Here is an 11,752-nt window from a genome sequence, read left to right as displayed (position 1 = left end):
TAATTTACAACGTGTTACCGCCACCTACAGGTCATCCTGGATGCGTGCTTCCTGTACTTACAATTAGAGGTGGATAGTAGTATTTAACATAGCAAATATTATCACTGGAAGTTCTTCGCATTTTTCTAACATGTATACATGTTGTAAGTTTTATGTTGGAAAAATATTATTTGGACAATTCTTTTCTGGCAGAATTTTTGCATTTTGGAATGAAGATATTTATTTGTAAGTATTTTTTCACCTCAGTCTTTAAAATATCAGAATTAGCAGCCAACATTGCATTGTCATCTGTCTTCTGATCAGATTCTCAGTACCTGTGTATTCTTTTCAGCAGACACTTTTTTACTTGTGCTTGAGTAATTTCTTGATACTTTTAATTCTTTACATGAGTAAATATTTATTGAGGGAGTGCTACTCTTCCCACCGCTGCCAATAATTAATGAAAGTAGTGACATTTTTTGTATTAGATTTTTTTATTTGAGTTGTTTGCTACACAACATTGTAAATTTAAAATTTAATTGGAGGATTAGTTTCTGAGTGGTATGTTTCATTAACTTGTTAGTGTTTTCTGACAATCTGCATCATTGTTAGGTGCAGTGTTTTGAAAATGTATTTCACCAATTGAAGCTCTTCAGATTTTGTTCCACTACAACTACACACTTCAACATCATTATTTGACATTCTCTATGATCGACAGCCACAAAATTGTGTATAACAGTGGTTTTAGAAAAGATGCATGGTTTCCTTTTTCCCAACAGTAACCTAAAAAGACTTCAAGTCTTGCAGCAGATTCTTAATTGAATTCTGCAACAGAGAAAATTGCTTTCATTGAAACTAAAACATAACAAAGACATAGGTATGAATTTTAATGTCAACATCAACTGATTTGATTCTGGAGTATTGGACAAGGGACACATCTGAAAATTGCAGGACAGCAACCTTTGAGGAGTTTGAAAACCCTTGATTTCTGTAGTAGATTTATCTGTATGTTCAAATTGGTCGTCCTCTTTTTTTCTGGCCCAGCAGTGAACCTATGCTGGGTTAGCACTGGTTCTTCAAACTATGGGACCAGAGAGGATACAAGGAGCTGATTATTACCAAACTCTAGAACTAGTTAAACACTGGATCTAGTTTGATGGAAAAGGTTCAAGGATTGTATTACTCAAGCAGGACAAGTTTCTAGTTTGAGTGATTTGAATAAACAACAATGCATGCAGAGTAAAACATTGGTAATAAACATTTTCAGCATTGTGGCCAAAAGTATCAGTATCACATATATATAAATAAATAAATAAATAAACGACTCGATTCCAAAGCGTACTTTTTTCATGACTAAAGGCTACATTCACAAAAATAATTTTCCCTACCCGTTGCCTTTGTCGTCACTGCAGGACAATAATATCGCGAGACTTCGTGGTTCTTTAGCGCGGTGTGGAACCTCTTCTTGCATTTAGCAGCATCTCGTCGGCTTGCACAGACTTACTAAAATGGCGTCTGCTCCCGGTGAGTTAAAAAATAAAATAAAATCGCAACATCTTTTACATTCATTTTCCAATTGTTAAGTGAAGTAGTTCTGTAGATCAAGTTATCGTACGAGAACGTGTTTTGGTGAGACTAACGCGTTTACATAGATTTTAATTGAGTGTTGTTTTACAATGACCGTTGCCTACGCAGCGTGCATGGCCTAGTTTTAGCTCCTCGAGCTATTGTAGTTAACGAGTCGGCCTTTTATTTAATACAACGGCGTTTAAACGTAGCTATTATTTTTTAAGAGCTGGTATTCTAAAACATTTTGATAGTGCACCCAGTCTGCATTTGGTAGCTGGAGCCGTCGTGTGGGGTTTCATTTGCTTGCTCGTTAGTTTTTCAGCGTAGGCCTAACAACGGGACTGTGTGGCTCGCGCGCGCAAACTGTTTTATTAGAAAGTCAAACGGTTGTTAATAATCTCTTTTCTGCTCACAGATTACAGCTCCTACAACCAGAGTGGTGCTCAGCAGGGGTAAGATATTTAAGTTAATCCAATATTTACACTATTATTTGATTGTGTTTTTATGACTTTAGTTCAAAATAAATAATGGCAATTGGGACTGAGGAATGGTACTCCAGACTGAAAAAACATGTGTATTTACTAATCGAAGCCTTTTTTTTTCTTGCTTGTACATATTTTTGTGCCTATGCGTTTGTTGTAATTTATTATTACTCTGTTTGAATGTAGTGCAACTTCAGAATACTAATTTCATTATTTCACATAAATGAACCTATGCAAAACTTTTTTAAATCATGGGTATGCAACTGTGCTAGTAGAGGAAGCATTCGTGTGCTGCTTGCATTTGGAGAAATCTTGTTTAGATTACTTTGTATGGTTTCTAACTTGGATAATATATATATTTTTGTTTGTTTCCTCACAGGTATGCCTCCTATGCTGCGCAGCCATCACAGAATTATGGCCAGTCAGCACAGGTAAGGTTAAAAAATATAAATAGAATAGTTGTCTATTGTAGATTGAGCTTGCCATATGGTGATGATTAATGGATTGTGTCATTATTTAAAAAAATAAACAACAACTTCTCCATGAAGTTTTGATTCTTTTGATTTGTTTGTTTGTTTTGTTTTTAGCAAGGCTATGGCCAGCAGAATTATGGATCATACACTCAGCCTGCCGCAGCTGCTGCTGATAGCAGTTATACCCAGACAACCCCAGCAGCTGGAGGATATCCTCAACAGCAACAACAATATGGGTCATCATATGGCCAGCAACCAGCAAGTCAGTTTTTTTGTAACATATATTTTTCATTGTAGTCTGTTAGGGTCTAGCTTTAAATTAATGTAGAAAAGGGTGCCTAAAAATGTTTATTGCATCATTCAATAGATAATTTGCAGGTAATGATACTGGAAACGAAAAGAATAAAAAGACAACTTACCAGGGCTGCATATTTAACTCTTATTATCATTCTAGGGCAAGTATTATAATAGCACTTCCTTTCTTGCAGCTGGTTATCCTCCTACCCAGTCTACTGCTCATGGCTATTCACAGTCAGCCCAGGGTTATGGAGCCAGTGGTTATGATGGGACTCCTGCTACTGCAGCTGCTCCAGCTGCCTCCCAGTCTTATGGGTCTCAGCCAGGGTACACTGCCCAATCTGCCTACCCTGGGTATGGTCAACAGGCTGCACCTTCTGCACCACAGAGGTAAAAGTTTTGTGTATCTTTTACCTGTTTTCATTTTAACCCTGTTAAAATGAAAACAGGGTTATCATTTTAAATGAAAGTTTCAGTTTTTTTTTTGTAGTTCTTTGTTTACTGACTTTTTGTAGTTGCAGTGCTAACAGCCAACCGGCTAGTTACAACCAAAGCTCCTACTCCCAACCAACATCTTATGGACAGCAACAGCCTGGGTACCAGGGTCAGCAGGCTGGATACAGCCAGCAGCAGGGCTACCAACAGCAGACCCCACCGCAGCAACAAGCTCCTCCTGCTTACCCTCCTCAGGGTGCTGGTTCCTACGGGCAACCAGCAGCCAATCAATACAACCAACAAGGTGGACCACCCAGTTATAACCAGTCTGGCCCTTACAGTAAGTTTGGCTTTTTGTCGCTAAGATGGATTGTGAATGGAGCACTTTAATATGGCTGTAAACATATGTGGGCTATTTGTACTAATAAAGCTATGTTGCATATTTATAGACAACTACAGACAGGATGGCCAAGGTGGAGGTTCTGGCTATCCAGGGTCTGAACCCGGAAGGTACCCTGGAGGAGGAGACAGCAGGGGCCCGGGAAGAGATGGCTTTGAACGAGGTGGAATGATGCATCGTGGGCGAGGAATGGGTCGTGGAATGGGGTAAGTGTGTTTCCTTATCGCGTGATCTCATTTTTATTTTGATCATAGGTGCTGTTGCCATGTTGGGCAGAGCTGAGACATTCTGTGGGGAAACAACTGCATTATTCTCCAGAGATCTCCTATTTTATTATTTGAGCAACTGCCCTGCTACTTTTAGCTCCATAATCCAGCCAGCCCTATGAGTTGCTGAGAAGATAATTCAGGAATTTGATTCCTTCAATTCACCTAAATGTTGCAGGGTGATGGCTTTTGAGGCATTGAGTTGGAGAACAGGTCTAAAATAATATGCAAAAATTATTTGCCTTCTGAAGATGTGATGGTGGAGGCACAAAGCCATTGGTATGCAGTTGCAATGGCTTTATTGCCATTTTATTCCAGTTTCTCTCAGCTCTGACCTTTTTGGCTGAAGGTAAGTTGGATGTCCCTTTTTCCCACAATAACTTGAAAGAGCAACCTGTGCTTAAACTTTAGGTTAATTAGCTAATTTCTAAAGACATGAATTGACTGAGTCAGAACTATTTTTTTGGATAGATGGGAAGTTGGACAGTTGATGATTTTTACAGGCAGTGTTTCTTCTTTTTTCTAAGATGTTTACGTTAGGGTTTTATTAGAAAAGTTTTAAACACAAAATGAGTTAAGCCATCGTTTTTCTGCTTAAACTTCAGACCATGTTTTTAAGGACTTTGGCATAAAATATTTTAAGTCAAGCGTCCCGTTTATGTTCAGTATGTTTGGTTCCTTCTTAAATGCACATTTGTGCTCATTCATACCCGCTTGGTACATTGTAACGCCTTTGAGATTTTTTTGTCTTTACGAGCTCATTAATATTTTTTCGGGGGCTAACGCTTAAATGTTTTCAAGTATTATCAAAAACAGTAGGTTAAACTTAAATAAGTTTAAATTGCTTATAGATAAAGCACATGTAGAACTTGAGGTTCTGTAAAATTATAGATTGTAGCACATAAAACAGTCAAACTACAATTAAAAACAGATGGCAGGTATAAATGGACTGCAGAGGTAAAAGGAAAAACAATAATCGAGGATAATGCCAACTTGCACTGTCCCTAAAACCACTGGGAAACTGTTAAAACAAGTGAAGATGCCTGTAATATCTAAAGACATGTTTCAAATATTGGGAACCATGATAATAAAAAAAAAAAAGACTCCACTGAGCTTTAGCCTATATTTTGGACCAGAACAACTGATCTCATGGCCCACAAACGAATGGTGACGAGAGCAGGTGTTTTCTCATGGTGTTGACTTTAGAGAACTTGGGTTAAGTCTTGCTATCTGCCTTGACAGAAAGATGCTTTTCTGCAAAACATACCTAATGTGTTGCTTCAATTTGATAACCCCCAGATTGGTAATGTACTGTTTGAGGTGTGGAGCCAGAGAACCAAAGTTGGCAAGATCGGTGTGCAATGTATATTTATGGCTAGATGGAGTAGAGCTGTTACCAGTTCTGAGATGTCCAGGTTGAAGCTGGCTGGAACAGGACTTGAGATCAAAATATGTACACCTCTGGCAGGGTTGTTGAAAGTATTTATTCAATTTATCAATATGTTTCTTTTTTCTGACTGGGAGTAATTAACATTTTGAACAAAGTCTCAGCTTAAATCCAATATTCTGTGGAAAACAATAAGGGTGACAGAAAGAAGACCTTCAACCTCAAAGACTTGGAGGTCACCAGCGGAGACAAATTTCCCAGATCTGGTCAGCAATCAAGGTTTTTATTTTGTCAACTAAGATTTATTGTGAAGGTTTTGAGTGATTTTTAAATTTCCATTTTTGATCGATCGATTCGATCACCTAATAAAAAATCTTGGTTGGATTCAAATAATTTTAAATTCAAATAACCTCTTTGTAGGGTTTATCTGTATTTGGCTTCATAGTAAATCTGACAATCTGCAAAGGAGTGGAAGGAGATGTCATGATTTATCACAGTAGACCCTAAACTGAGCAGGTACAAAAAGGAACAAAGAGGAGGCATGACAAATGTTTTATGAAGGGGGGCACTAATGGACAGCACATTTTCTGTATTAACAGGTCAGACACTAGGCATTTCTCCTTCGACTACTTCTTGGTTTGAGATAATTGAGATTAAAAACCTAAAAAAATCCAGTCAGACTTAAATTGTGGCATAAACCTTAAATCCAAATTTCAGAAATGGAGCATTTAGTATATTGTTTCTTTTTCTATTTTTAATTGCAACGCCTACATTGGTTTCTAGGTTTCAACCATTACAGTAATTTTATTGTTTGGTCCTGATCGGGGTTCAAAGTTACTATTTAATTTTTTTTTTAATGGTGTCGATGTTGTCAGTATTTGGCTCAAGGGTATACTGTGCTTGGTATCGAATACTGTGGAGTGGTGGGAGACCCCAACACTGGCGTTTTCAAAATAGTTTGTGTTTACACTGGTAAAGCGGATATTGGTGCAGTTTTTATGTTCACTAAAAGTTGGTGTTTTCGTCAATATGGACTCAGGACATAATAATCTATATAAGGTTTTCTGACAGAATGGCAAAAAAAATTTAAAACCCAATTTTCATTGAAGTTTCAGTGTTCCACAGATGACTTCTTGGGTGCAATATGTGATAGGAATGTGACAAGGATGCAAGTTTCACATGTCAAAAGCTTTGGCCTGTCAGAAATACTTTAATATTGTTTCCCCCCTTTAAGTTGCAATGTCCACATAGAATGTTGGACATTGTGATGAAAATCAAAAGTATGGAAAATATGGGTTAATTCATATAATCACAATCAAATCATCACAAAACCATGTTTTCCTGATATCAGGCAGTCTTTGTTTTACATACTTATGAAAATGTTTTACCTATTAAAAACAAATTTTACACGGTTTGGTAGATTTAGGTGGAACTTTACAAGCACGAAGGTCATGGCAGGCATCCCTGCTGGTTTGGTTGGACCTTTAACTACAACTCTCAACTTTGAGAAAAGAAGTCTGTTAAAAATATTGGTTGTTTTGGTTCAATAAACTTTGTTCTCTTTAGATGGATTTTCAATAATAAAAAAAACTGAATGGTTGGATTAAGCTGTCAGGTGTTCAGGTTTGGATTAGTAAGGTGCTAAAACTATTCGGGAGAGCGGAGGTTTTTGTTAACAACAATATACAGAAACACAGGTGCATTTAAATTTTTTATAAGTTCTATAAAATAGTTTACATTTTTAATAGGGTTTAGAGTTAATGTAGGGCTTCATCACAGTTTAGCTTTGCACAGGTGTTTGTGCTCTGGGGTGAGGGGTGGGGTTACTGTGTTTTGACATGTTTGGAATAAAAATGTTATTTCTTTTCAGCGCCTTTTTAACATGCTTTGTCACATTTATACCGTACAGGTAACAGTGAGAGCCATTTAAAACCATCTTTTCTCTAAAAAGTATCTGTACTCAGTACAGAGTCTCCAGCTTAAGCAACAGGAAGGAGCTTAAACAAAGATTCGAAGTCTCCCTTTTATCAAGAACTGAGGATGGTGTTTTTATTTTTGTCTTGTTTTTCTAAGCATGATGGGTATATAAAGTCAATAAAGCCACCTGTTTTATTTAAATTTATCATATCTTTGGTAGACTTTGTATTTGTTTTGGTGTTAAAAACATGTAATTGTCTTTATTATGGTGAATGTAATGACAATGACTCCTGTGAAATTTCAGATGCATTGTATTTTTATTTTATAATATTTTAAATGTAAAAGTAATTAAATTGTAACCTAATGTTGAGGTGATGGTACTTTATATTGTTCCATCAATGCATCTGAAATAATTCTACCTGTGTACATTTGTTTTAGGATTTATCACATTTTAAAAGCCAACATAAACATGTTCCTTTCTTTTTTTATTTTTGGATTATTGTATCCACTGTTTCAAACTGTCATTGGATGTTGTACCAAGCTAAGGAATGGCACATAGTTAGTATAATTTTTGTCAATGAACTGTACATTTATAGTTAGATTTCTGGGAGTTAATTGAAGTTGCTGTTGGGATAGATAGAATGTTTTTATTACTCCCCCAATCAAGCCACTTTGCTCGAGCCATGGAAGTGGCTGTAAAAGGGAAACGCCTTCATATCTCCATTTATTCCCCCATAGCAGCGCTGGAGACAGAGGTGGCTTCAGTAAGCCTGGTGGTAAGTTACTGAGTATTACACTGGTTAGCCCTTTCTAAACTGTAACACTTTTTGGGTAAATATGCTTTCAACATTGATATAAATTGTGGTATGCTATTTTTTTTCCTACAAAAACACATCAAAATATTGGATTTTTTTTTTTATATGCCTGAGACCATTTGCTCTGGGGTACTTTATATAATTCAGTCACTGGTAATGGTTTGACTACCTTTTAGATCGGTTAATAAGAAAAGTGTTTGCGGCTGCTCTGGCAAATCTGAGCTGAATCTTTTATTTTTTTTAAAGATTTCACTCTGGTCTTAAAGGCTTTTCCCAAAGAGTTATATATACATACCAAGGGTTCTGAGGTGTTCAATTTTTCAATTGAGTTTATCAATTGTGGACATTTTGTACCAAAAGGTACCATATTTTTCAACTTCCCAATACAAGTCATGCACAAGAGTGTGGTTTATGAGCTGTAGTTATCAGGTGTTGTCTACTGGATTTTAGTTGCATGCACTGACTTTTTTTTCCTCTGTTTACTTTTTACTCAATGGACTACAGGACCCATGGGTGGCGATGAACGCGAAATGGGTAAGTAGAATCTTCAACCTAAGAATCTGATAGTGTGTATGTATGTATGTATGTATGTATGTATGTGTATATATATATATATATATATATATATATATATATATATATATATATATAGTACTTTTGACACTGAACAAGGCATATGTGGTTTTGTGCAGGAATTTGCAAAAAAGGTCTTGTTTATTGTCTTCATATTTAAAAATCTTTTTATTGGAAATGGAAACTATTGTGATTTATTTTGTACCTGTAGGACGTCCAGAAGAGCAAGATGACTCTGAGAACAGCACCATTTACATCACTGGGTTGACTGAGAAGGCCAACATAGAGGAAATGGCTGAATTCTTCAAGCATGTTGGGCCAATAAGGGTAATAATAGCTTTTAGCCCTGGTTTACCTCCTAGTTCTTCACTCGACCATTACAGTTTACTTTGTCTTTACAAATCAAGTCGATCGTTGGCTTTGTACACTTTCAGATTATGCTCCTGGGGTTAGAAATCCAAAGGAGACGAGCCTAAAACTCACAACATTCATGTTTTTAAAACATGTTTTCTCTTGGGGAAAACTCCATACTCGCGCACACTGTGATTAGCACATTTTCTTTAGCCTCCAGATTTCCTGTTTCCCCCTCTCAGTTGATTGTGAGGCTAATGTGTAGATTACATGATGTAAAGATGATCTGGAAGGGGAGATGTATGATTTTCTTGAGGGGTATTACTTGTGGAAATGCAGATATTCTCAACAGATTGATCCTAAAAATTCCAGTTTCATCTCACCACAAGTCTTTGTAGTACATTTCAACGGGCAACTTAAAAGAAAAATTTAAGGTCAATTTTTAAGAGATTAATAAGGATGGTTTATATTTAACCACAACTGCTACTGAAACTAAACTGTGCGCGCTTTGTTTTAAAGATGAATCGCAGACTGGGTCAACCTGCTATCAACATCTACACAGACAAAGACTCAGGAAAGCCTAAAGGTGATGCCACTCTGTCCTATGAGGAGCCCGTCTGTGCCAAAGCAGCTGTGGAGCATTTTGATGGTATGATTTATAGATTAAATGTCAAAGTAATAAGAAAAATCAGAAGCACTTTGTAAAGTGTACCCAGTGTCTGAGATGACAAAGTTTTATCTTAATTACAGGGAAGGAGTTTCAAGGACGAAGACTTAAGGTGTCCATGGCGCGCCGAAAGCCCATGATGGGTGGAATGAGAGGCGGCATGCCTATGCGTGATGGCATGATGGGCCGTGGAGGTAAACTATTACAGTTTGTCACCAACGTCTGTAGCATGTGTTGGATCTGATGGTGTGATGCCTGAAATGTTGGAATTTCAGGTATGATGGGACGAGGAGGGGACCGTGGAGGCTTTGGCCCAAGAGGCGGTCCACGTGGAATGGGCAGAGGTGGACCAACAGGAGGCAACATGCAGCAAAGAGCCGGCGACTGGGAGTGTCCTAATCCGTATGTACCGCCACCTCAGGCACGTGTGTGTGTGTTTATAATTGTGTTTTGTAACTACATTTGTATTTTTTTCACAGGGGTTGTGGTAACCAAAACTTTGCTTGGAGGATGGAGTGTAACCAGTGCAAAGCCCCCAAACCCGAGGGCTTAGGTGGTGGTCCTCCTTTCCCCCCGGGTGGTGAAAGAGGCCGAGGCGGACCTGGAATGCGTGGGGGCAGAGGTATGGATCGTGGTGGGCCAGCAGGAGTCGGAGGCCCAGGTGGACCCGGTGGTTTCCGTGGAGGTTGGGGAGGGGACCGCGGTGGATTCAGAGGACGTGGAGGAATGGACAGGGGAGGGTTCCGCGGAGCCGGGCGTGGAGGACCGCCCATGGACCGAATGGGTGGCAGAGGGGGAAGAGGAATGGGACCACCTGGGGGCAAGATGGAGATGAGGTAAGGTGTTCAATTTAGGCTTGAGATTGTTTTGTTGATATTAAAAGAATATCCAGTAAAGGGGTTTTATTGCCTTTTTTTTCTGTTTTAGGGACCACCGCCAGGAGCGCAGAGACCGACCTTATTGAAGGAGAACTTCTTGATTATTCCTGTTGGGGAATTTGATTTTTAAAAGAAGTTTTAATTTATGATTCCATATTTTGATGGTTATAGAACTGCGTCCATTCAACCTGTGCAGTTTTTCCACTCTAGTTACCTTTTTTTCTTTTCTTTTTTTAGTTACCATGTTTACGCTGCATACTGTATTGTGCATGTTTCAGTTTGTTTTTAAATATCATTAGGTTTGACATTGTATTGTAAATCCAATATTTTTCATTGGTTGATGTAACGGCCCCTGTTTTCCCATAAACTTACAGATGTATGATGATGATGATGATAAACTTGGGAAATAAAACTTTGCGAATTTCACCTTTTTATTGTAGACATCCTCAGTTTTACTAAATGAAAGCTGAAATAGACGATTTCTTTTATGGTCAAACTGAAAATAAGGATCCTGATGGTGGTCAGGTTAAATTGTAAGGTAGCTGTTTCAGCACTTATCAGATAATTCAAGTATCAAGTTGCTTATTGGAAATCGATGTGCTCAGTTATAAAAAGCATCACCTACTGATTATAGAAAACTTCATACCTGGTTTGCTGTGGGTTCAGATGGAGCCTCTCTATCCCTTTTCTTGTCAGTAGGTGGTGCAAAATTGAACAAAACTTCTTGCAGCATTGACTGCAAGGAGATGTTGAACACTACTGGAAATGTGGTTGTTGCATATACCTGTATTCCATAAATATATGAATACAATTAGCCTTTCTACTTGGAAAAAGAGAAGTTCCTTTTTATCTTCAGGTCACAAGTTTTAAGTCTGTTTCCGAAGCATTCATAGTCTTAAGAGAACATTTCCTAAGAATTCAGTTTAGTTAAATTTTAGGTTTTCTTTCCTTCCCCTTTTTTATTGACGTAACGTTTTACTAGTTGTCTTTCAGATAAGTACTATTGAACAGGAAGCTACACCTCAGCTGACGTCTTCAAATTGTTCCCATTTGCTTTGGTCACTTCTCTCTGCTGTGTACTTTTTCTTTGACAGAAGAGCTGATTCATCCAGGCCCAGAAAATGATCTCATCTGCCCCCTCCCACCTTTTCTCTCTTTCTCTGTGCTACTCTCCCCCTTCTTGGTTTCCGTCTCTTAAACAGACGTCACTCTTTTTAAATGAAAACAAACCACCCTTCCTTGCGTTGACTCTGCTTTATATTT

General features: G+C 37.9%; 1 protein-coding gene across 2 annotated transcripts; it reads left to right on the top strand.

Annotated features, from left to right (window-relative positions):
• The first annotated feature begins 1,425 nt into the window (after positions 1-1,425).
• On the top strand, positions 1,426-10,915 carry ewsr1 (EWS RNA binding protein 1). 2 transcript variants are annotated; one of them, XM_005794990.2, is made up of 15 exons: positions 1,426-1,503; positions 1,964-2,000; positions 2,410-2,461; positions 2,618-2,765; positions 2,992-3,190; positions 3,322-3,575; positions 3,685-3,841; positions 7,947-7,981; positions 8,525-8,554; positions 8,805-8,920; positions 9,464-9,593; positions 9,695-9,805; positions 9,887-10,013; positions 10,091-10,447; positions 10,539-10,915. In XM_005794990.2, exons 1-15 carry the CDS (start codon positions 1,488-1,490, stop codon positions 10,573-10,575), a joined length of 1,806 nt encoding a protein of 601 aa, XP_005795047.1. In that variant the 5' UTR covers positions 1,426-1,487; the 3' UTR covers positions 10,576-10,915. The 2 variants fall into 2 exon arrangements, with proteins under 2 accessions (XP_005795047.1, XP_005795046.1); XM_005794989.2 differs by having other exon boundaries at positions 7,944-7,981.
• Positions 10,916-11,752: the final 837 nt, after the last annotated feature.

The sequence above is a fragment of the Xiphophorus maculatus genome, chromosome 12 (genome assembly GCF_002775205.1).
Source record: "Xiphophorus maculatus strain JP 163 A chromosome 12, X_maculatus-5.0-male, whole genome shotgun sequence".
NCBI lineage: Eukaryota > Metazoa > Chordata > Actinopteri > Cyprinodontiformes > Poeciliidae > Xiphophorus > Xiphophorus maculatus.
The sequence above is the reverse complement of the archived record's forward strand: the minus strand, read 5'-3'. Positions and strand labels throughout refer to the sequence as shown.

Bases quoted from the DNA above. Each gene is read 5' to 3' on its own strand.
- ewsr1 (XM_005794989.2), top strand. The intron at 7,982-8,524 runs GTAAGTTACTGA...AATGGACTACAG, and splicing joins TGGCTTCAGTAAGCCTGGTG to GACCCATGGGTGGCGATGAA. The intron at 8,555-8,804 runs GTAAGTAGAATC...TTGTACCTGTAG, and splicing joins TGGCGATGAACGCGAAATGG to GACGTCCAGAAGAGCAAGAT.